This window comes from Carettochelys insculpta, chromosome 5 (assembly GCF_033958435.1).
Source record: "Carettochelys insculpta isolate YL-2023 chromosome 5, ASM3395843v1, whole genome shotgun sequence".
NCBI classification, from domain to species: domain Eukaryota; kingdom Metazoa; phylum Chordata; order Testudines; family Carettochelyidae; genus Carettochelys; species Carettochelys insculpta.
This window is the reverse complement of record NC_134141.1, coordinates 85,423,690-85,449,356: the sequence shown is the minus strand read 5'-3', so window position 1 is coordinate 85,449,356 and position 25,667 is coordinate 85,423,690. Positions and strand designations below refer to the sequence as shown.

Here is a 25,667-nt window from a genome sequence, read left to right as displayed (position 1 = left end):
AAAGATAGTCTTATGGAAGAGACATCCGAGATCTGTTGACTTAGTCTGCAATTCAGCAAACCACTGCCAAAGAACAGTAAGAGCACACTTAAGGTTGCTTTGAAACCTCAAATAAGCAGACCATGTAAGCACATGCTTAAGTGCTCTGCTTAATTGGAATTCTTTTTCGAGTGATTGCTCATATCAGTTTCAGTTAGGTGTGTGCACGTGCTACCTGTGCATGATCATCAGGAAGATTTTCTCTTAGCTTCCACTGGGTTGGTTGTGGAGGCCCCCGGGAGTGGCAGCCTCATGGTAGTGGATAAATGTCCATGCTGAGTCAACCCCCTTCAGTTCCTTCTTCCTGTCCCTAATGGCCATTGGGACAATGCGCACTTGCTCAGCAACTGTTTTTTCTTAATGCTCCCTTGCTACTCATTCTAGTTTCTAGTTCTGCGGTATCCAATACGCTGTTTATTTGCTACCTGTGGCAAACTGGACAGCGCGGTGTGGCAAAGCAGCTCATTAGAGCTGTACAGGTGGAGCACCCTCCATGTATGTGCCCCACCACTTGGTGGGACAAGCGTGTGGTGTCAGAGGTGGCCTCTCCTGTGGCTCGCTCGGGGCTGGGCAGCTCAGGAAGTCAGACAGCTTGTGTGGGAAGGGAGAGGGGAATAGAGGGTAGGGTGCCTGGCTGGGAGGGGGTGCACACTGACTGCGTGTGGCAATTGTTAAATTTCTTTTTGACATCACTGTTCTAGTTTAATTATTTACATAGTAGGTCAGAAACAGGATCTCTTCTCCAGTACTGAACTCTTCCTCAGGTTCCAGGACATAGCACGTGCCCAAGGCTTTAAGCCATGCAGTGCTGGCGATAAGCCTATTCACATAAGTGGCCTCCCATGACTCTTGTTTGAAGTTTCTGAGGGGGACTCATCGAAGTGTCTGGGACAGGTGGAACGTTTGCAGGGCGTTTTAGCCAAGACCGACGAAACAGTGGGATTTCCACCAAAAACAATTTTTACTGGAGTCCACTCTTCACCCCCAGGAGGCTAGCGTCTGCCAGGATCCAGCACCTAGCGCATCTGTTCAGAATGCTTCAGCATCCATTTGCAACACAGTGACAAGGAACAACTCTGGACACAAGAGTCCCTTGGCACTGGTGCTCTCCATCTCCACAGCCAGGAATAGGGGCCCAGCACCAACTGACTTCCCTGGTGCCGCACAAGCAACACAAGAAAGCTGAAAGGTGGCGCTTGCTGGTCCTGAAAACCATGAGACTATCAGGCTATGCACAACTGCACTCCTGGCACCCAGACATCACAAGTCGGTGCTGTCAACTTCTGTGCCCATGAAAAGGGACCATTGAATCTGGCACGTAGCGACTCTCCAGTAGGGCAGTGGCAGGTGAGTTGTTACAACCAGGCTCCACACGGCACACGTTTGAAGCCACCAGAGACCTGACTGAGATGATGGTTCTGAGGGACAAACTTCCAGGGTCTGTAAAACCAGTATTGTCTAGGGCAGTCTCAGGATGATGCAGTCCTCAGCCCCCAGCTCTGTGCTCTTCTTGTTTGCCTTCACCTCAGCACCGCTCCCTGGCTCCGAGACCTGCGGGTCATCCTCGGCTCTGGCAATGTGACTCTTCTGCACCAAGAGCAGACTGGCACTGGACCTTCATCCTTAATCGCTGACATTGGACACTTGGTACTAGTCGCCATCTGAGCACCAGTCCTCCCACTTCATCATGTCACCAGTCATGGGCCCTTGTCACTGCCCTGGTTGTTGAGATCAGGCTCCGCTCTTGGAGTCAGATGCCGATTTGTATTACTCAAGGTGCAGTGGGCTTAGCTCTGAGAGGGAACAAAGGGAGGTTCCACTAATCTAGCAAATTCAGTGGCAACTCAGAGGTCTAGGGTCCTTTTGGACCCCCAAGACTTACCATCAGGCGCAGGGCACCTTTTCAAGGTGGTCAAGACAGGTAGCCTCAGAATGCTGACCACACTACTTTACCAGGGATGTGCCTACACTTTGGAGATCCAAGGCTACTCTGTCCCAACCACTCCTCAAGCTCAACTTGGGGCCAAGGCAGTTCTGCCTTAGGGCCAGCCTCAGAACCAGGCTCTGACCTCCCCAGCTGTAGCTGCCACAAGGGCATGCACTGAACAAGTTCAGGAAGCTGGAGCGCCAGGAAGACCTGATAGCTCATCTTCCCTTGATGAAAGCTGAGGCAGGAGCATCAGACTTGGGCTCTGCTCCAATTGAGCATATGGCATATCAGGAGTTCCTCAAGTACACAAGAAGGGGTTTCAAGCAGAGGATGTGGTCAAGGAATATGTGGATATTCTTACCCCCCGAAGGTCCATCGGGGTAGCTCTGTCTCTAACCAAAGCTGCAAACCAACATAAACACCCTTTGGCAGACCTTGACCCTGATCCTCCTGTCTGCCAGCTGTGTCAAGTGCAAATACTTGGTCTCTTCTCTTCTCTTCCCTGTTCTCCTCTCTGCAGCCATACTTGCTGGTCATGTCAGTGATCAACAAGAGAGCTTCAGGGACAGCAAGGAGCTGACCCAGAAGCCTTAGGAAACGGGAAAGATAGACGTCTTTGGTCGAAAGCTCTATGCCACTGGGGACCTCCAGCTGAGGTTAGCTAATCAGCAAGCTATCTTTCTAGGTATAACGTCAATTCATGAGCTGCCATTTTGAAGTTCAAAGATGTGATTTCACTGGATTCTAGAGTGCAGTTGTTTTTCCATTGTTGCAAGAGTGCAGCAATGCAGACCTCCCTACAGGTGTCCCTAGATTGTGCAGATTCAGTTACCCATAACTTTTTTTCCAGCATAACCTTCGTTGGGAATGCACGATCTGGCAACCCAGTGTGAGCACTTTGTCCCAACCACTACAGCATCAATTCCTGTATCTTCCTTAGGCTGAGGCAGAACTTATATAGACAAAGGAGCAAGAACAGCAGGCATAAGCCTGCCAACCCACCTTTGGGCAGTCCAAACCTTCATCAAGCTCTAAAGAAGCTTTTGAAGGCATGACTGATGATGTTATCTGCCACACAGCTGGATCTTTACCCACATTTTCTGAACAGTCTGTCTGACTTCTACCACGCTCAGTCCCAAATAGCATTGGGCCCCTGGGTTCTTTGCACAATAGAAGTGGGATATCTGTTGAGTTCTGCTCTTTCTCTCCCTCTCATCCCTCTTTCTTGTCCATCTTCAGGCACCCTTCTCATGAGCAATTCCTTATTCGGGATGTGCAGTTGCTCCTCACTGTTGGGGCAATGAAGCTAAGGGGCAAGGGATTCTACTCCCACTTATTTCCTAATCCCTAAGGGGGATCTCATACTTACTTTAGACCTCCATGGACTCAACCAGTTCATTGTGAACTGGAAGTTCCGCATAGTCTCCCTAAACACAATCATCCCTTCCCTGGATCTGGGTGACTAGTATGCTGCCCTTGACTTGAAAGATATGTGCTTTCACATAGCTGTTGAGCCTGCATACTGACCATTTCTACACATTGTGGTCAACCCCAGACATTTAGTTCAGTCCTCCCATTGAGTCTACCAACAGCTCCCTGAGTGCTCACCAAGTGCATGTCCGTCATAGCAGCCTTCCTTGGAGGAAGGTGCAGGTATATCCCTACCTCAATGACCTGCTGTTATGAGGTGCTTCAGGGAGTGGATGTTACCCTGGTATTTACTACTCTAGCTTGATCTCATAACACAGGGCCGTTGTTGCCTTCACTGTCCAGACTTCCAGTCCTTCTATCTCATACTGTGTCCAGTATTGCACACCTCCACGCCAGGCATCTATGCCATTTATCCTGGAGCAACTTCTGCACCTCAGAGGACAGGGTGCGGCAGCTTCATGCATTAAGGTACACCTCACTGCTATCTTAGCCTTCTATTCGGGATTGTCTGGAAACTCCCTGTTCACCAACCCCATGGTGTAGGGCATTTTCTCAAGGGGCTAAAAAGGTTATAGCCACATACCTGAAAGCTTGTGCCTGTATGGGACCTTAACTCCAAACTCATGGGATGGGCTTTCAAACCATTGGAGACTTTCTGCCTTCACTGTTGTGGAAGATGGCCTTCCTGGGTGCCATCACATCTGCTAGGAGTGTTTCTGAGTTTAAGGCATTAACCTGTAATCCATTCTGCCTGATCATCAACAAGGGCAAGGTGCAACTGAGACCCCACCCAGCATTTCTTTCCAAGATCAAGTTTCATTTCTATGCTAGCCAAAACCTCTTTCTACACGTCTTCTGTTGTAAGCCTCACATTTCTCAAGAGCATAGGCTGCACTCATTGGATGTGTGGCACATGCTAAACTTCTATGTAGAAATTACTAAGCCATTCAGGAAGTCAGTCCATCTGTTCATGGTGGTGATGGACCAGATGAGAGGACTTCTGGTTTCTTCCCAGAGTTTTTCTTCCCAGATCATGGGCTTGATCTGCACATGCTATGAGCTGGCCCAGTTCCCAGCCCCTGGTAATATGGCACTTTCAACAAGGACACTGGCTTTGTCGACCTGAGTTTCTGGCCTTATACAGGAGATGTACAAAGTGGCAATTTGATCATCAGTGCATACATTTACCGCACATTAAGCTGTCATCCAGTGTACCAGAGATGCTCCAGAGTGGTGCTCCAGTTAACAGTTCCCTAACTCTGACTCACCTGCGTAGGTAGTGCTTGGGAGTCACCTAACTGGAATTCTGAGCAGTTACTCAAGTTCTCTACCTATTGATCCATTGCTCAGATCCATTCCAGTATCCACGCCCTCCAATCTGTCAAAGTAGCTGGCAAGAAAAAAACTGGAGGGAGGGGTCAGGTCAAGAGGGTCATTTATTTCGCTCTGAGAGTTGCACTCGCAGATGTGGGAGGTATACAGCTGACCCAACAGGGACTGCTAAAGGGAAGAGCTTTCTGTTGAGCATGTACACAGCACACACACATACACTCTCTTGGTTGGAATGGATATGAGCAACACATCTCAAAGAACAACAGTTACAAGGAGGTGAGTGATTATTTTAAGAGCATCCTTGATAGTGCTGAAAGTGCCCTCTTGTGAAACATCCTTTAGTTTTGTGGCTGTGCTGTCTTTATTCCCTAGCAGAGCAAGTTTGTGCACAGTGTATGCATGAACAGTGCCCCCATTCAGCAGACTTTCTGCTGATGGGACCCTGACAAGATCTATGCAGGGTTTTAGAACAAATCTGGTCCCTTGCTGCTTTTTTAGATTAAAATCACAGAGTTAAGAACGCTTCTGGAATGAAGGTTGTTCATAATTCTGAACAAAACATGGGTTTGTTTTAGAAGTTTCCAACTGAATTTTGACTTAGGCTGCATCTACGCTGACTGCAGAAGATCGACTGTTCAGGTGTGATCTTGCAGGGCGTCGTGCGCATACGTGAAATGGCACATTCCGGTGTCAACATCGATGCTGGAATGCCTCATGAGCCACAAGGATTAAGGAAGGTTGTTGGGAGGACTGCTCCCATCAACCTTCTACCATGAAGACAGGCACAGAAGTCAATGGCTGAAAAGTCAATTTTAGGTAAGCAACTGGCATACCTACAATTGTGTATCAGCCGTTGACTTTCTGTGGTGAGTATAAACGCAGCCTTAATTTTGCTTTGAAGCTTTACTATGCAGAAGAAAAATGCTGCTTTTTATATCCTAAAGAAAAAAGCATAGAAACAGTTTCCTTGTCTTTTCAGCTCTTTTTTTAAAGAGCTTTGCCTTTCTTGTTTTAGCAGTTAACATTTAGTTTAACTCAGTATTGTGCTATATAGAATTTTTTGCTTCTGTTACCTGATTTTTTTTGTACTACTGATTCCAAATGAGGTATTTGGCTCATTGTTCAGTTTGTAAATCTGGTATTCATAACATACTGTAATAGAAAAAGAAGTCAAACCATAAACTGTTTTACATTGTACGTCAGCATCACATTTGTGTCACTTAAGCAAATTATGACCCGAGACAACAGAAAAATCTAAAAGTTTCCTGTGCAAAATTAAAATAAGTAAGCTTATTAAATAAATTCTGATCAGCCATCCAAATGCTACAATACCTTCCTGCTCAATAAGAACTTGAAGAGAACCTTTTTCTGTCACTGTGCTTCTTAGCTATACATATGCAAATAATCTCTCTTTCAAATTTAGTGGTTGAAGATGATGAAGATGATTTTCCTACAGTGCGCTCTGATGGAGATTTCTTGCATAATAATGGCAATAAGGAAAAATGTAAGTACGTCTAAATTTACATTAACTCAATTTTCTCTAGATACACTTTATTCCAGTTATCTCTACTTTATAGTGACAACCGTGGTATAGAAATCTAGATCAAAGGTGGTCAATTTGAGGGCTAGTTGCAGCCCATATAACATCCTCAGGACCATACAGTTAGAGTGGAGGTGTGGTGTGTGGAGGCCTGCAATGGTAAGTAGATTGAGAACCGCTGATATGGATAACTTTATGCTTGTTTTCCAAGGCAAAAGTATAATGATGCATTTAGAAACAGTAACTGCTCATACCTCACTGAAAAGGTCAAGACTTATGAGAGACAGTTCAGTATTCAGCTCATATTCACCACCTGCTTTTCTGATACTTACTTGGGAATATTGAATATAACAGGCTGCTCGTAGATGTTACTGTTGTGAGCCTGACTACTTCAGCTATTTTCTGTGCAAAGCTTCAGGTCTATTCTGCAAACTCTTGCTGGCAATATGTCGGTCAGGTTATGGTCAGGTGTGATTTATAACTGACATAGTGGTGCCAGCAAAAGCCTCTAATATGGAAGCAGTTTATTGCAAAACTGTGTTTTTACCAGTGTAGCTTATTTCACTTGGAAAGAGGCAGGGAGTGGTGTCGACCAGTTGTTCCCATATAAGTTGTAGACCTACTAGGAGTGCTTTAAGTGCTGTTGTCAGAGACCTATTAAAATACTGATGTTTCTGTAAATCACCTTTTCGTAGGGGACTTGCTGATGGGGAAAAAAAACAGTGAGGCCAGCTGGTCTTATTTTCTGGGTAGCCTGTGGCTTAATAAATTTTTAACATCTTTATGAATCTTACTGTAGTACACCCCCTATGGCTGATAAATTCTAAGTTAAAATTCTGTTTTCTATTTGTTTTCTGTTATGGTTGCAGCACCTACTGAATGTGTTCAGGAGGTTAGAATAAGCATTTAAGTCTTGCTTTTCTAGAATCTTTCTAACATCTGGCCTGCTTCCTAAACTCCAAAACATATATTTGTAATTTCTAGTTCTTTTGTCTTGCTCCTTTGGCTAAACTACAATGTATTCAGCCCCTTTCATTTATAGGAGCCTTTTTTAGTATTGTCCAACTGCTGCTTCAGACCGACTGAGTCAGCACTGATTGATCTCAAGGAGGTCCCATGCAGTACTCCTGAGATAATAGATTGGAATTTGCAACTGAATCTAAAGGCTGTTTGAGGTAAAGCTGGGGAAGAAAACCTGAATTCTCTGCAGGTTTCCCACTGGGTGTGGAGGAGTCTCTGGAAAACATTGGGGATAACTTCTTGGTACAAGTGCTGAAGGAACTGACCAGGGGCCATGCACAACTTGACCTGCTGCTCACAAACAGGGAAGAACTAGTAGAAGAAATAGAAGTGGGAGGAAACCTGGGCTGCAGCGACTTTGAAATTGTAGATTTCTGGATCCAGACAAAAGGAAGAAAGATGAGCAGTAACATACAGACCCTTGCTTTCAGGAGAGCAGACTTTGACTCCCTGAGACAACAGTTCAGCAGGGTCCCTTGGGAAACAAAGATGAAGGGGAAAAAAGTTAGAGAACTGGCAGTATTTTAAAGAAGTCCATGGGTCTGGATTTAATGCACCTGAGGGTACTGAGGGAATTGGCAGAGGTCATTGCTGAACCTTTGGCCATTATCCTTGAAGACTCTTGGAGATCAGGGGAGATACCAGATGACTGGAAGAAAGCAAATGGAGTGCCCATCTTTAAAAAAGGAAAGAAGGACAATCCAGCGCACTACAGACCCATCAGCCTTACCTCAATCCCTGGGAAAATCATGGAACAATAGAGCTGGAAGAGACGTAAAAAAGCCACCAAGTCCAGCCCCCTGCCCTGTGCAGGACCAGACTCATCAGATCAGCCCAGCCAGGGCTTTGTCGAGGCGAGACTTAAACAATTCCAGGGATGGAGACTCCACTACTTCCCTGGGTAGATCATTCCAATGCTTCACCACCCTGCTAGTGAAAAATTTTTTCCTAATGCTCAACCTGGACCTTCCCAACTGCAACTTGAGACCATTGTTCCGTGTTCTGCCATCCATGATGACTGTGAACAGCCTCTCTCCCACCTCTTTGCAACCTCCCTGCAGTAAATTGAAGGCTGTTATCAAGTGCCCCCTCAGTCTTCTCTTCTGCAGACTAAACAGTCCCAATTCCTTCAACCTTTCTTCATAGGTCATATTGCTCCAGCCCACTAATTATTTTGGTTGCCCTCTGCTGGACCCTCTCCAGTGTATCCACATCCTTCCTATAATTGGGGGCCCAGAACTGGACATAGTACTCCAGATGTGGCCTCACCAAAGCCGAATAAAGAGGATAATGGAGGGAATTCTCAGGGAATCCATTTTGGAGCACTTGGAAGAGGGGAAAGTGATCAAAAGTAGCCAACATGAATTCACTGGGGGAAGTCCTGCCTGACCAATCTGATTAGCTTCTATGATGAGGTAACAAGCTCTGTGGACATGGGGAAGTCAGTGGATGTGATATACCTTGACTTCAGCAAGGCTTTTGATATGGTCTCCCACAACATTCTTGTCTATAAGTTAAGGAAAAATGGATTGGATCCTTGGACTATAAGATGACTAGAAAGCTGGCTTGATGGTTGCGCCTAACGGGTGGTGGTCAATGGCTCAATATCTGGATGGCGGTTGGTTTCAAGCAGAGTGCTGCAAGGGTCAATTCTGGGGCTGGTGTTGTTCAGCGTCTTTATTAATGACCTGGATGAGGGACTGGATTGCACCCTCAGCAAGTTTGCGGATGACACGAAACTAGGGGGAGAGGTAGATTCGTTGGAGGGTAGAGAGAATCCAGAGGGCCCTGGATAAATTGGAGGACTGGGCCAAAAGAAATCTGATGCAGATCGACAAGGAGAAGTGTAAAGTCCTGCACCTGGGGCGGAAGAATCCCAAGCATTGTTACAGGCTAGGGGACCGACTGGCTCAGCAGCAGTATGATGGAAAGGGACTTAGGGGTTATGGTGGATGAAAGGCTGGATATGAGTAAACAGTGTGCCCTTGTAGCCAAGAAGGCTAACAGCATACTAGTGTGCATTAGGAGGAGCATTTTGAGCAGATCTAGAGAAGTAGTTATTCCCCTCTATTCGGCACTGGGGAGGCCACATCTTGAATATTGTGTCCAGTTTTGGGCCCCCCCCCCCCAGTATAAAAAGGATGTGGATTTGCTGGAGCAGGTTCAGCGGAGGGCAACAAAAATGATTAAGGGTCTGCAGCACAAGACGTATGAGGATAGGCTGGGGGATTTGGGCTTGTTTAGTTTAGAGAAGAGAAGACTTAAGGGTCATTTAATAGCAGCCTTCAACTTCCTGAAGGGGAGCTCCAAAGAGGAGGGTGAGAAACTGTTCTCAGTGGTGTCAGATGGCAGAACAAGGACTAATGGTCTTAAGTTGAAGAGGGAGAGGTGTAGGTTAGATATTAGGAAAAACTACTTCACCAGGAGGGTGATGAAGCATTGGAATGCATTGCCTGGAGAGGTGGTTGATTCTTCATACCTTGAGGTATTTAAGTCCCGGCTTGACAAGGTCCTGGCTGTGATGACTTAGTGGGGGTTGATCCTGCTTGAAGCAGGGGGCTGGACTAGATGACCTCCTGAGGTCCCTTCCAGCCCCGTGATTCTGTGAAAATAGCATAAACCTTTTAATATTATGTTAGAAAAGATAAATTTGACCCAAAGAATGTATTTGGTTGGGAGAAATCAGGAAATGTTGATATTCCCATGCTCGTCTCCATTATCAAGGTTTACAAATCTTTTTTAAAGGACTAAGTGGAACATCTTTTGGGGGAAAAATGGAAGACGGAATCGAGCAACATAAACTATCGGCCGTAAGAGGAGTCGTGGTTGAGCAGCAATATGCACTATGAAGTGCTTCCTCTATTTAGTAGATTGCACTACTAATCTGTCAAGCAAATGTTACACTTTCAGTAATTCTTCATGTAGTGTTGGCAGGGAAGTGTGGGGGTACCCTTTGTGGGAGAAAGTGGAGGAGGGTATATATGCATACTTAAGCTTTCTACAGTGTAGAAGTGTGTTTACTATTTTATAACGAAATGCTTGAATAATTTTTCGTTTAAAAGATGTGAAATGTTTTAGTTTCAGTTTATATTTGAGTGGAAGGGGAGAATATCAAGCTAGAATTGTGATTGTAGATACGCTATTTCTGTTTGTGATATACATATCTCATAGAGCTGGAAGAGGCTGTGTGAGGTCATCAAGTCTAGTCCCCTGCACTTACCCCGGGACCTATGACCATATCTGGCTGACTTTTTTAAATCTAACTTGCCCAGAATCTTGAATGGCCCCATCAGAGATTGAACTCTCAACCCTAGGTTTACAGTGCCAGTGGTCTAACCACTGAGCTATTATGAAGTTGAGCTGGGAAGCTCCTATATAGCAGCAAGTGCATTTTTTATGCATCTGGAACAATTGTCACAAAAACAGCTTCTATTTATTAAAGGTAGATTGATTTCAATAATCCAGTCAAGACGTGGGTGCTAGAATGTAACTGTGTGGTATTACTGAAGGAAGCAGTTTTCTTCCCATATCACTTATGTCAGTAAAAACTGTCATCTTGGAATTAACATTCATAAGCCCTATCTACTGGTGTTCCCTCTGGTTTTTTCCATTCATAAGTTGAATAAATTTTGGTATGTGCACCAAGGCCCTGTGCAGATGTGCACCACCATAGAAACACTTGATGCTGGGCGCTCTGGTAACAAGCTGCATGGCACCTGAATCTCCCAAGTGACTGCCCAACAGCTCAGCTTACAGGGAATGCTGCTGTGTACACTTAAAGGGGTTTGCTAGTACTGTGTTCTGTTTGAATTATACTGACAACACTCATGCTCCCAGCGAAGACCGTTTATACTAGCAGAAGTTTTTTTGCCAGTATAGTTTAACTCTGTTTCCCAAATGGAATAACCTAGACCAGCAGATGTCCTTTTGCTTGCGTAATTGCATAGCTGTGGTGCATGCTTGGCACTTCAGCCAGCAGTGTCGGGATCAGCTAGCTCTTTCCACCGTGGGAGGGTGAAAAGCGAAAAGGTGTAGCCTGCTGATGACCCGTGTCCATACAAGTCAGCCCCACCTCCCAGTGGTGCAGACTGGCAACTGCCTCCGTAAGGAGGCAGGCTAATAGAGCTCTGGCCACCTGGGGAGGGATGGGCTCCGCCACGTTTGAAATCTGCCCAAGACACACCTCATGACAACTAACATAACTAACTCCGTACCAGATCGGTCGTTGCCCTGGTTAACAAGTACCACGCATTCCGTTGTCCACTAGGATGGTTGTGTTAAGTCAGCTACTGGTGAACCAAAAACCTTGTGTGCAAGAAAATACCTAACCGAAGGCATATGGAACGTAAGATCACTAAATCAGACAGGTAAACTTAAAGAACTGACCTACGAAATGAAAAACTACACCTGGCATATCCTTGGACTCGGCGAAGTAAGATGGAAAAATTTTGGGGAGCTCAGAACAGACTAAGGCCATTTGTTCTATTACAGTGGAGAAGATAAACACCTTAATGGAGTAGGTTTCCTAATACATAAAGACATCAAGAACTCAGTTCTAGCTTGCTGCCCAGTATCTAGCAGGATCATGTCCATATGCTTGAAAGCTTCACCATTCAACATTACTGTCATTCAAGTGTATGCACTGACTACTGACTGATGATTACAAGGAAAGTTTCTACAGTCAACTTCAGAATATCATAGATGCAATCCTGAAAAAAGATATTGTAATGGTACAAGGTGTCTGGAATGCCAAAATAGGCATGGAGGCCATAAACAAATGGCAGAATGTCATTGGGCCCTCCTGTAATGAACTGACTAATGACCGAGGCTTCCGATTATTGGAATTTGCTGGCTACAATAACTTAGTAGTAGCAAACACACTGGCACCCCATAAACCATCAAGATGTTGGACCTGGCACAGCCCCAATGGACAACATCATAACCAGATATATTACATCCTAATTAAAAAGCGTTTCCAGTCTGGTGTGAACGTACACAAGACATGTAGCTTCCCGGGAGCAGACGTCGGGAGTGGTCATAATCTGGTCCTAATGAGTTTTAAGATACAACTGAAAAAGATTTCTAAACCAAAGAACAGTTGCATTAAATTTAATCTGGACTGGCTTAAAGACCCAAATGCTATCAATGAGTTCCAAGCTATGATAGGAGGGAAAATTTGCTCCCCTGCTCGCACTTGAGCAAGACCTAGAAACACTCACTAAAAGCTTCGAAAACGTAGTGTCAGAAACGGCTACAGAGATACTAGGAACATATCGTCCCAAAAAGAAACAATGGATTACAAATGAGATTTTGAACCTTTGTGACCAAACGAGAATTTAAGAAAAAGAAAAAATCAGCTGAAGGAGCAACACAATATAGGGTAATTAACAACAAAATTAAAAACCAGTATGAAAGCAGCAAAAGAAAATTGGATGAAAAACTGCTGTTTAGAGATTGAAGAGAGCCTAAACGCAAAGAGTAAGAGAGCTTTTAAAACTAGTAAAGGGTTAACACAGACTACAGAACACAGAATAAGCACCATACAAGACAAAACTGGCAACTGCCTCACTGAAGAGAGAGACATTATAAATAGATGGATGAAATACTGCTCTGATCTCTACAACTATATCTCCAGTGGAGATCCTAATGTTCTGAAAGTTGACAACCCAACAGAAGAAACAACTTCCTCCCATAGGATGAAAAATTTGAAGCAGCCGTTAAATTTGCTAAAGACAGGCAAATCACCTGGCATAGATAACATCCCATCTGAACTTGTAAAAAATGAAGGCCACAGTATGGTTGACATAATCATGATGATTTGCGACGAAACATGGCAAAGTGGAGAATGGCCAACAACTTGGACTAAATCACTAATTAGAATGCTTCCTAAAAAAGGAAACCTACAGTTATGTGAAAAGTACAGGACCATCAGCTTAATTAGCCGCCCTAGTAAGGTGATGCTGAAAATCATACTGAACAGACTAACACCCCAGGCCAAGAAGATTATTTCTGAAGAGCAAGCTGGTTTTTGATCAGGCAGGAGTACCACGGAACAGATTTTCAGCCTATCTGTACTGTCAGAAACACAATTCACATCAGCAAGACCGTTACCTTGCTTTTATTGATTTTTTTTAAAAAGGCCTTCGACAGAGTTTGGCATGGAGCACTGTGGGCAACAATGAAGCAATTTAACATCAACAGTAAACTCATTGATATAATTAAAAATTTATACAAACAGGCCAGTAGTGCAGTATTATTCAGTGGTGCTGTTGGTGCCTGGTTCCGTACCACTGTAGGAGTACGACAGGGCTGCATATTCTCTCCTATGCTTTTTAACATCTTTCTGGAACGTATCATGATAGATGCTCTGGATGACCTCTCTGGAACCGTAAGTATTGGTGGTCAATCTATAGCCAACTTACATTTCACAGATGACATTGTTGGACTGGCAGGGAGTAAAAAAAAAACTAGATAACCTTGTTAAATGCCTAGATAAAACTACAACAAAAATATGGCGTGGAAATAAACACAGAAAAGACAAAACTCATGACCAAGGATCCTAGGGGTATATCCGCACAAATATCCATAAAACAGAAATTGGAAAAAGTGCAACAATTTAAATACTTAGGGTCAATCATCTCTGATGCCGGTACAAAACCAGAACTACTCGCCAGAACAGCAATAACAACTGCAGCAATGGCAAAATTAAAACCAATCTGGAAAGACAAACATATCCCTAAAGTCAAAAGTAAGGCTCAAGCAAGCTCTTGTACACTCCATCTTTTTATATGCTTGAGAGACCCGGACTCTGACAGCAGAACTAGAGCGCGAGATCAAGGCCCTTGAAATGAGGCTATACTGCAAGCTTCTTAACATCCCCTACACAGCACGTATGCGTAATGAAGAGGTCAGAAACATCAACTCAGCAATAGGACCTCATCACGACCTATTATCCAGAGTGAAAAAGAGCAAACTAAGATGGTATGGACACAAAATGAGATCAGGCCTGTTCAAGACCATACTGCAAGGCACAGTCAATAGTAGAAGGAGACGTGGCAAACAGAAAAAGCAATGGATGGACAACATTAAAGAATGGACAGGGATGAGCTTTGCCTCAACTCAAGAGTTGGCATATGACCACCAAAAATGGAGAGACACTATAAAGAACATTGTCATGAAGGTGCCCCAACGACCTCGGTCAAGGGACTGATGATGATGATGAATTGCATAGCTGTATTAAGGGTTTGGGTTTCCCCATGTGTGTTCACAACTGACATAATTCTCTTGGCAAAACTTCTATACCAAGTCTTAAAGCCTACTGTCCCTTGACTCCCATCTTTTACAGAAAACCCTTACTGTTGAGACCTATTAGAAATATTTAGGATGGATCCCACAATATCAGAAAAAGCCTTCTCTAATGCCAGCTACATGCAGAGGAGCCATTGGCAATTGGACAAGTGAGGTGATTGCCCACTTGATCATAGTTAGTCCGTCCAAAATTTCCGTAGGTCTGTGTGCTCCCTTGCCTTTCTTTTGCTCCCCCCTCTGCTCGACTTTGCTGGATATAGTGTAATATATGTTGACACAACTTTGCCTCCAAATAATTTTTCTGAAATGATGCCTATGCTTGCAGGCTGATGTTTCTTAATGAAAGTGTAAGCTGTCATTTTGACTATTAAAACTAAACCTAGGGAGTTACAAACTCTGACTAATTCCACTGCATTATACATTCTAAAAGGATGAACTGGCTTAGTCAAATTTTATAATTTTGTGGGCTGATGTAGGAGTTTCATGTTAATCAGTAATTCTGTTCTTTATCTGAATTTCAATGAGCTATTTGCTATATAAACTAGATTATGATGTATGGGGCAGCCCATCATGAAAGACACCCTACTTCTCTGTGTTAATGTTATTCGTCTGGTCATCATGGGTCTGAAAAATGTAGACATGATTCTTTGTGGATTTCTCCTTAGGTATTTTTATTATGTTGGTATCACGTGAAATTTGTTAAATCATGTTCCTTTATAAACATTTGACAAAATAGCCAAGTGGAACTCTTCTTCAAGAGCAGTTGTACATGGCATACAGTAAATGGACTAAAAAAAGACTGACTAATTGACAGGTCTCAAAATGTACTTGTAACTGGGGAATTGCTGACGAGTCATGTTTCTAGAGGGGTCCTGCAGGGATCGATTCTTAGTTTTGTGATTTAACAATTTTATCCAAGACCTGTTGAAAAAAAATTTGCTTTTTTCATTATGAAGACTGTAAGTGGTACAATACAAGCTTAATTAGCCAGCATCCCTGGGCAACAAGCCCCACCATATTTGGCCCTGGCCTCTTAGTTGCCTCTGCTCCAGTCGGGTTGCTGGCAGCCTGGCTGGGCATGCCAGTTAGCTGAATGTGCCAGTTACCAGAGTGCGAGAATACTAAGGTTTTACTGTACTTGAAAATAGAACCCAATGTCTTCCCAATACTAGACTCTGATATAAAGAGTTGGAGGAGTTGTAGGTATCATGATTTTGGGTCTTTCTAGCATTTGCTGCATTCATCTGTGTTAGTATTTTTCATGCAGCCCAAAAAATCAGGAAGCCCTTAATAGTCACTCAGTTTTTTGAGAAAACAGGGAACTACAGCCTCCTCCCTTAATCCCTCTTTTGATACTTCCCATCCATCTCTAATTTCAGTAGTAAAATATTATTGTTTTTTATTGGTTCATTGATTTAAAAAATGCATAAAAGTGCACATTAGATTTTGTGGGTGTGCTCTAGATGTTCTCTAGTGCTGTGATATAACAGTGCTGTTAGCCCACTGGGAAACCTTTAGTGTGCTTTAACACCATATTATGGTAAAGCACACTACGGAAAATGTAGTGCACACCAGCAAGTTCTACACAAGTCAATTACTGCACAGTGTGTGTGGGCTTTAGAAATTACAGCCCCATAGTGTGTATATCGCGCCACATAGACAGAGCTCCACTGTCCCTGTGGAACAAAAGCTTTTCCTTCCACAGCTTTCTTTTCTTCTATAAATTAAATATTTCTCTACAAAACAAAACAACAAAATCCTGTAGCACTTTAAAGACTAATAAAAATAATTTATTAGGTGATGAGCTTTTGTGGAACAGATGCACTTCTTCAGATGTGGAAAATTCTCAGGTGGGTCTGTTCCACAAAAGCTCATCACCTAATAAATTGTTTTGTTGGTCTTTAAAGTGCTACAGGACTGCTTTTTTGTTTTGTGAAGATGCAGACTAACACTGCTACCTCTGATATTTCCCTACATTTTTCCACATAGAGTATGCTTGATCTGTATGAGAATACGATTTGTATTTACGTCACAATGCACATAGGTAAGGTTATTTGAATCTTTAATTTATACGTAACCAATGATAAATAATGAAATCGTTCTCTCCCTTCAAAAAGCTACCTAATATTGTGAAAGGAGGCAGTTCTAAGTGTCTCTGGAGCATTAGCTCACTCATTGAAATCATGTGACACTCTTTCCATTCCCACTGGACTGTGTGTGTTGACAATCTTTTTTACCATTTAGAAAACAATTACATCAATATTTTTTATTTGAATAGCTTAGACAGCTAAAGGAATTAGATCAGTTTGTCAGGCAAATACGTGTTACATGGGTTTATACAAACATTCATCTGTTTTAAAAATTCATAAAATCTGACAAATGCAAAGGAAATAACACTGCTAAACTGACAGACCATACGATTAATGTTATTGCTGGGAAGCTGGTTGTTAATTTGTTCAGTTATGTGTTACTTTCTCATCTAACTATTAGTTTTAACAGGTAAGTTGCTATGCTTTCTAGTATTTTGTGGCATGACCTGTACAGTGTTTGCTATTTGATCATCCTGTTGGAACAAAGTCTGGACACCGTGTATGAAGGAAGTAGGAGGGTTTATTACACACAGCACTGGTGGAGTACCACTTCTCCCATCAAGACTCGGTGAAGCACTGCCAAACAACAGATTACAATGGATTGTGTAGGTTATTGATGGGTGGAGGGAAACTACGGTATGGGTGTCACCCATGCCTGGATAGATTCTAGCAGCAAGATGAAATGGACATAAGCCAATAATCGAAAAGGTTAAAAAGGTTAGAGTATCTCCGCCCATAGCTTTATAGAGCATCTTATCTCTACGTGAAGGCCAACATTGCCCATGCTGGTTTAAACCCAGATCAGCTAGAGCAGCATGCAAAAGACCCAACAGGCTGGCATACTCTCGTACGACACGCATATGACAACTTTGAAGAGCAGTGACACGTACGGCTCATTGATGCTCGTGAGAGGAAGGAAGCAGCAGCAGCTGCACCAGCAGAGCCAGAACAATTCCCTTGCCCCCACTGTGAACACCCATGCTGTTCAAAGCTCAGACTCCTCAGCCACATGCAAGTCCACAACCAATGAGCTTGTGCAAGCTCAAGACGTCATTGTCAGACTACCTAAATAATATAAAATATATAGAAGTACAGGTGGCTTCCTCTACATGTGAAACAAAACAGATATACAGTGACCAGTTGTGTTACGATAGGATAGAGAATGTGGCAATGTCTCCACACTGGGACCTCTGGGGGTGTTATCTAAAAGATTTAAAACACAAGTCATTAATAGGACACAGCACTCAATTGGTTTCCACATGTAGGGCCTCTTCTTGGAATGTAGTCGCCGAAGCAGCTATTCCTCCTTTCAGACTTCAAGGCCCTTCCTGCCCTTCTCTGGGTATTGTGAGGGAGATGAGGGAGAAGGGGGCCCAACAAGGTATCTTTCCACTCATGCTAGATGGGTTTCTATATTACAGGCCTACTCCAGACTTTAAGAACTGAACAGGGGCTCTTTAGCACAAACCATGGCCTGCCTGAGGAATTTTCACCCTACACATCTTTTGTATAATACTTGTGTCAAATTAAGTGGTTTGTTTAAATAGCCTTAGCAACAGATGGCTTGGCTGACAGCATGAAGTATTTGAAACTACAGAACTCATTGTGCTTAAAGAGAATTCAGCACACTTTCTATAATGGTTACCTTTTAAAGATAATGCAATTTACTTTATTACTATTTTAAAAAACCTCAATCATCCATTTAAACCAACTTTAATATTTCATTTTGGGTGGTATGATTACATTTGAAGTGTTGCTTTTTCAGTATGTTACCAGTTAAATTTTAAGGTTGTTCTGTTTTAATTAGATCCCACTTCAAGCTGTCAAATTGCTGTTGTTAGAAAGTATTACCACTCCCTCCACCCACATGATTTGCTGAGTAACATAGCATACCAAATACACTACAGTAAGATGCTGAAAGAATGCATTCCTCCTGCCTTTGAGCCTCTTTCCTGCTGCTGTGGATAGCTGGAAATTGTTGATCTCCTTTATTTTTATTTTTTAAACAAATTTTCCAGTGGCTAGCTAGAGTTCTCTGTAGACATCTGGTTGTAATCCAAGGGTTACGTAATACAGTGTTCATTTGAGTCACTAAGTCATCAGAGTGAAAGAATATTATCTGTTTGTTTTAGTGTTTCCACATGTAACACCCAAAGGAATTAATGGCATAGACTTTAAAGGGGAAGCTATAACTTTCAAGGCAACTACAGCTGGAATCCTTGCTACACTTTCTCATTGTATTGAACTTATGGTGAAACGTGAGGAAAGCTGGCAAAAAAGACTGGATAAGGTAGGAGACTCTTTTCTTTCGCTTTGCTACTACAATTAAGTTATTTTTCATTTTGTCTGAAACATTAATTGTGGTGAAGATATTAACCTGAGTTCCTGTTCAATGCAGTGTTATAGAAAGTTTCAGGATGTAAACTAAGTTAATTAAAAGTAGGCAAATGCCAAAGATCAATCCTAGGGCAGATCGTGTAGCAGCATTTCAGCCATCCTATTCTAGTCTTCTACTCACACCTAATTTCAGAAAGTGTTCCTAATTTGTTTTTTAAATGTAGAGACGAGCTAGCAGGTCTCTGTAACAGTAGGCATATTTCATGCAACTTGCTTTTCGAAAGTGCTCTACAAATCTGTAGTACTATGTGAATTATAATGATAAAGAATAATGGTAATACCCAGGCACAACTGTTCTGTAGGGGGGCTCTTTTGCTATTTTAAAATACTGCCTACATTTATGGTGTAATTAATATACCTGTTGAAAACAAAGAATTCTAAATTCTGATCAATCAAATCACACACTAATTAGGGAAGCAACTTTAAAGAAAGAAAACACCACCAACCTGTCTGTAGTTAATTACTAATGGCACTTGGGTACTAGTTTAGTTATAAGCACTCGAGAGAGAGAGATCTTGGAGTCATTGTGGATAATTCTCAAACACTATCCAGTAGTAATAGTAAGTCTTTTCCACCCCTGCATCTTGGAGTATAGGCCATTGAGGACCATTCACCAGTGTCCCCTGTCCCAGCTCTGACCAGGTGTGTCCTTTTTTTTTAAAAGTGTCTGCCTTCAGGTCTCTATGGCAGGTGTTTCTTGGGCACACTCTTTTCCTTTTTTTTGTATTTAGCAGCTATCAAAAAAGCAAAGACTGTTACGAATCATTAAATATGGGTTAGAGAATAAGAGACTTTCTTATTGCCTCTATATAAATCCATGGTACACCCACATCATGACTACTGCATACAGATGTGGTTGCCTCATATCAAAAAAGATAAGTTGGCATTGGAAAAGGTCCAGAAAGAGGCAACCAAAATGACTTAAGGGTTTAGAAGGGGCATGATATGAAAGGTGACTAGAAAGATTGGGACTTTTCAGTTTAGCAAAGAGGAGAACAAGGGATGATATGATAGAGGCCTATAAAATTATGAGTAGTGAGGAAAAATGAAAAGTTATCTTTGTTCCCATAACATAAGAACTAGAGGTCACCAAATGAAATTGATGGGTATCAAGCTTAAAACCAACAAAAGGAAACTTTTTTTTTTCCCCGTGTAGCACATGGGGTGGTAGGCCTGTGGAACTGCTTGCCAGAGGGTGTTGCGAAGACTATGACTTTAACAGGTTTTGAAAAAGAACTAGATACATTCATGGAGGTTAGGTCCATCAGTGACTATTAACCAGGATGGGTAGGAATGGTGTCCCGAGCCTGTTTGTCAGTGGCCAGAAATGGATGACAGGAGAGGGATCACTTTAATGTCACCTGTTTTTGTTCATTCCCTCTTGGACTTTTGGCATTGTCCACTGTTGGAAGACAGGATACTGAGCTAGATGGACCTTCATTCTGACCCAATATGGCCATTCTTATGTTTTTAATAGTGGTTCAAGATTAATCTGTTCAGTGACAATCAGTATTGCCAAAGCATAGATGATATGGTTATAATCTCTTCTCCATTCAGATGAGGTTACTGGAAGCATGTCTGTTGCTATAGCTCTTAATGATTTGAATCCCAATGCCCAGCTTTCACTGTGCTTAGCCTGCCACATATGCAGCCCTCTAATCTGGGGGGTCAGCAACCCCTGGCATGCATACCATAAATAGCACACCATCCGCTTTTCAGCTGCACGCTCAGCCCCACCTCTCCTCCCCGTGTGCAGCAGGGGCGCAGAGAAGTACTAGCGAGTCCTGCCAGCGAGCCATCCGGAATGGCGGTCTGTGCCACCTTCTCATTTCTTGCTCCCTCCATGAGGAGCAGTGCAAGCTGGTAAGTCCGGCAGGGGGAGGGGGATGTGGGGCTGCTGGCTGGGCTCCATGCCCCTGCCAGCCCACCCCCCGCTCAGCTCCATGCCTTGACTGGCTCCCCTGGTTGCTGGCTGGGGCTCCATGCCCAGGCTGGGGTCCCCGCTGCAGGCCACCCTTGGCTTCAGCCCCATTCCACCCTGTGGGACTGCTGATAGTGCACCCTCAGCTCCAACACCATCCGAGGTCTGGAGGAGCTGGTGGCAGGGCTCCATGTCCCAGCTGTCTCCCTGCCACGGGGGGTGAAGCAGTGGAAGGGAGGGTCTTGGGTGAGTCACTTTCCTCTGTCAGACATGGGATGTTGCTGGACCAGAGAATCCGGGATAAGAGAGGCTCTTCCTGTATTAAAATCCTAGATACTGTCAGGTACTTAATAAACCTAGCCAGATGGAAATTTAAAGACAAACAGTAAAGCTCTACATCTTTATTTATTAATAAATTTGTTATGATTAGGACTATTAGGGTCATTAAAAAGTATGACTGACATTTGGACCGTACATAGCAGCTCTCTGCCTCACAAAGGTTGCTAACATTTGCTTTGGTCCTTTGCTGCTTCGTGTTTGAATTCCCCATGATACTATACTCTGTCATGTGGTATCTCTGGTTTTACCTCGGTTTTTATAGCATGCTGACATATTAAATTCAGAATTCCTTCTCTTCCCAAGCAACAGGTCTAAGTTCCAGCCCTCTGATAGCCAAAACTCAGATCTGAAAATCTGCTGGGATTTTGCTATTTTATCTGCCACTGCCTGTATGTAGTTGGAGTGGTCTCTTAGGCCTGGGATCTTTCAGGAAATGTCTTTCTCAGCCAGTCGAAGCTTGGAGTAGAATACTGATTCAAATAAATATATATATATATATATATATATATATATATATATATATATATATATATAAAATATACTTTTTCTATAGTGGGGTCAGTAACCTTTCCGAGACAGAGTGCCCATCTCTGGGGCCCCGTGCTCTGGTGGGATCTCTGGCCCCTTTCCTTGCAGTCTGGATGGGTGGAAGAGGGGCAGAGCTGAGCTCCCACCTCGCTTGCTGAAGTAAATTGCCTCATGTGCCAGGAATGGAATGCAGGCCAGGAGTTGCCAACCCCTGCTTTAGAGCATAGCTTTACAAATATCATTGTGTAAGAGTGAATTTTTAGCGTGGATTTGTTCAACTTTGGTGTATATTCTAACACTATAACTTTTGTTAAGACTGTTCTATTGCTGGTGGTGGCAAAAAAATACTGTCGGCATGTAGTTTACATACATTGAACTAGCCTTGACAAACTCTTGTGATTAATATCATTCTTCAGATCCACCATCAATGCCCATGTTACTGTCAACATGGGCATTGATGGAGGATCTGAAGACAGACACAGGAGATTCAAATCAGACCCCTGGCTTTTCCTGCACTGAATGCCTACACTCAGTTCAGTGTTTGAGGCCCATTCTCTTTGTGTTACTGTACGTGGTACCTTTACTCTATGTGCCAGAAAAGAGAGGCACAATAGATTTCCAAGCCCTTTTACTACAAGAAACTTTATCTGTTAACTCTTATGAATCAGAAAAGCTTTTTGGGGCATGGTGGTTATTAGAAGCCTGAATTGGAACTGAGCACTTCTTGTTCCAGAAAGACAGTTGAAATGGTCATCCTCTGCACTGATGCTCTAACTGAGCTCTTGTTAGCTATATCTTCGGACCCAGTGCTAAGAAAGGTGCAGTTTGACTGAAACATGTTGCTTTTTGTTTGAAACTATCCTTGCAGCTCCTATGGATCTCTCCCTCTTGTTTCTGAGGAATAAGACAACCCAGGTGAAAAATATTTTGGTGCCTGGGAAGATTTCCCGTTCCAAATGAGTAATCTGAGACTTCAGATTATGGATTTGTGGATCCAAGCCTTTTATGGATCACAATGTTCCCAGGCAACAGGTCAGAATATCTCATCACTTGCAGTTCCATCTATTGTTTACTGCACAACTACACTCGGAACAATGTGCCTTGGATCCTCTTGATTCCTCACGAGTACAGTAGACGCTCAGAATAGGCAATTTCAAGTTGTGCTTAACTTTGAATGCGAGTTAAGTGCAACTCAAAATCCCACTTCCCCCAGCCCCGCACAGCCCCCATTCAAACCCGCTGTGGCCTGGCTCACCATTCCCGTGCACGGCTCTGGCTCACACCCTCCCTGCCCCATTTCAAAAACCCCATGTGCGGCTCCAGCTCACCAACTCCATCCTGGTTCAAACCCCTGCACAGCCTAGCTTACTACCACTATGCGTGGCTCTGGATAAGCTCCTCTCCCCACTCCTGTGCGCAGCTTAGGCTCAAATCTCCCCCACTCGCCGCATGCTGCCCCAGCTCACCACCTTTGCCCATAGTCATCCCCCAAAAAACTCCCCCGGCACTTGCTCAGCTGAACTCCAGCCCCCACACCCCATTGCAGCCCTAACCCACCCCAGGCTTAACCCCTCCACCCCCAACTCACCGCCAGGCTTAACCCTCCCCAACTGCCCCCACTCCCAACCCCAGCTCTTATCTTTCAAAAGGAGCTCCAGGTGCTCCTGCTGCTTCCCTGGCTTCAGAATGTGTGTTCCACTGGGAAAAAAGCTGTCCCCCCTCTCCCCCAATAGGTTATGTGAAATTTGGGTTACAAGAGGGTACGTGGCACCGCAACCCTTGTGTAACTCAAGGGACTACTGTATTGGGGAACTGTATAAGATATTGTCGCCTGTGTAGCTGATTCCTACTTCAGTTGTATCTCTCATAATTTCTCAGGATGGGTTCTGCATTTAGCAGAAAAGCTGAATCAGTCTCTTCTGTCCAGCAGCTCTATTGCCATTACCTTTTGAGTATCTTTTTTCCTTAAGTAGACACAGATACCTTTTGTCATCCTGATTACATAATGCCAGATTTAACAATTGGCAGGATTAGCAGATACCACCCTGAATTGTTAGTTAAGTTGGCTGACTGTTAAGACTACCCTGTCAGTCTTTTTTAAGATCTACATCTCAGTTCTCATGTGAAGGTTATGGTGCCACAACAGATCTGAGAAACTTGGATACTAGACTGTGGGATCCAGAAGAGAAAGATAAATAACATGGTATTGTTCTTGATATGTTTTACAAAGAAGAGGAGGAGGAGTCACGTCAAATAGACATTCAGCATCATAGACAGGAGTTATCTGGGGACTCCTCTCCTGAGTTTTCAGCTGTCTCCTCCTAAAGATGCTGATCAATTAAAGGAACTAGTCAACAGAAGGGGTACTATTTTAAACACCCCATATGTGTTAGTAGAGGAAGCTCCCCACCCTGTCCTTGATAACCACAAGGTATATACTTGCCTATCATTCAGGGTCTCTTGCAACCATGTGTAACAGCATAGAATAATCCATCGTTCTCTCAATTGCTAGCTTAAAAAAGCAAAAACAAAACAAAACCAAAAAACCCCCAAAACTGTACGCATTGATGCAACCTAAACAAAGGAGATTAAGGTCTGGATGTATATGTTGTGTGCTTGATGTCAGAGAGGGGAAAACACTAGATCTTTGGGAAGAAAATTATTTTCTTGCAGTCTTCTGATCATGAGAATCACAACCTCTCAGGCTATCCTGGCTTGGTACCCCTTTAATCATTTGGGCAAAACTGCAATTTTTTTACAGCGGATATTACTTACGTTAATCAAAGAGTAGTCAGTGCCCATACCAAATGACTGAATATGGCTAAGTACGCTCTTAAGGCATGCTTTGAAGTCCTGTGCAGTTTCAAGATCAGTAGCCACTGCCGTAACTCTTTGCACATATATGTTATAGTCCTCCTTTCTTTCCTTTGAAACAAAATACGTTGAGGATCTTTGATTTGTGGGAAATGCTCTCTTTGGTTCTAAAATGAGCAAAGACTTGGGGAAAAAAAAATGGAAGATGAGGTCGACGGCTGGGACGTGGGGTCTTCTGCAATCATTTCAAATGAGAACTCTTGCACCTGCTTTTAGATACCAGACAGTACTCTCCACTTTTTTCTGTTGTCTTCAAATTATACTGAGATGATTTCGTCGTTCAGAGTTTTTCTGCTTCTGAACCACAATATAGAGAGTGAAACCAAAGAATTCTTCTTTACATGCTGCATCAAGATTGGGAGTGGCAAACTGATCTTGTCTCCTCCCTCCCATCTATCCTATTTTAATAAGTTGCGAAATATTACCACAGATGGGTTATGAACATAATAAAAAAAGGCTTATACCATTTAGTTTGAGGATGCCCCCTTTTCTGGGTTCTCTCCAGACACTATGAAGAACAGAAATTCACTCTTTTTACTAGAGGTAGCAATAGAGGCGGTCTTTATATAAAAAAAAAACAAAAAAACCCAGATCAGGACTGTTTCTCCCATTATTTACTACTACCAAGGATAAATGGGATTATACCTCTTATCTTGGATCTAAGAAAATTAAACCAGTACATCTGGAAGTTTTTGATTCGGAAGGCTGGTACTTGGATCCCTCATAACTATTTTGATATCTGGTAGATTTGTGGCTCTCACTCTAAGGAATGTTTATTTCCATATTTTGATACAACCATCAGAAGATGCCTACAGATCTCCCTGGAGCAGGACTGTTTTCAGTGCAAAGATGCTGGATTATACAAACTTGTACACCTTTGTTTTTAAGGCTAGGCTAATTAGCTAGGTATGTAGGCTA

At 43.2% G+C, this 25,667-nt stretch overlaps 1 protein-coding gene across 2 annotated transcripts in view; it reads left to right on the top strand.

Annotated features, from left to right (window-relative positions):
- CERT1 (ceramide transporter 1) overlaps nt 1-25,667 on the top strand; it is a 115,964-nt gene that overhangs the window by 58,807 nt on the left and 31,490 nt on the right. For both annotated transcript variants that reach the window (XM_074995435.1, XM_074995437.1), the window contains exons 6-7: nt 6,156-6,236; nt 18,823-18,980. In XM_074995435.1, coding sequence (XP_074851536.1) covers nt 6,156-6,236; nt 18,823-18,980 — 239 coding nt within the window. The remainder of the gene's footprint in view (nt 1-6,155; nt 6,237-18,822; nt 18,981-25,667) is intronic.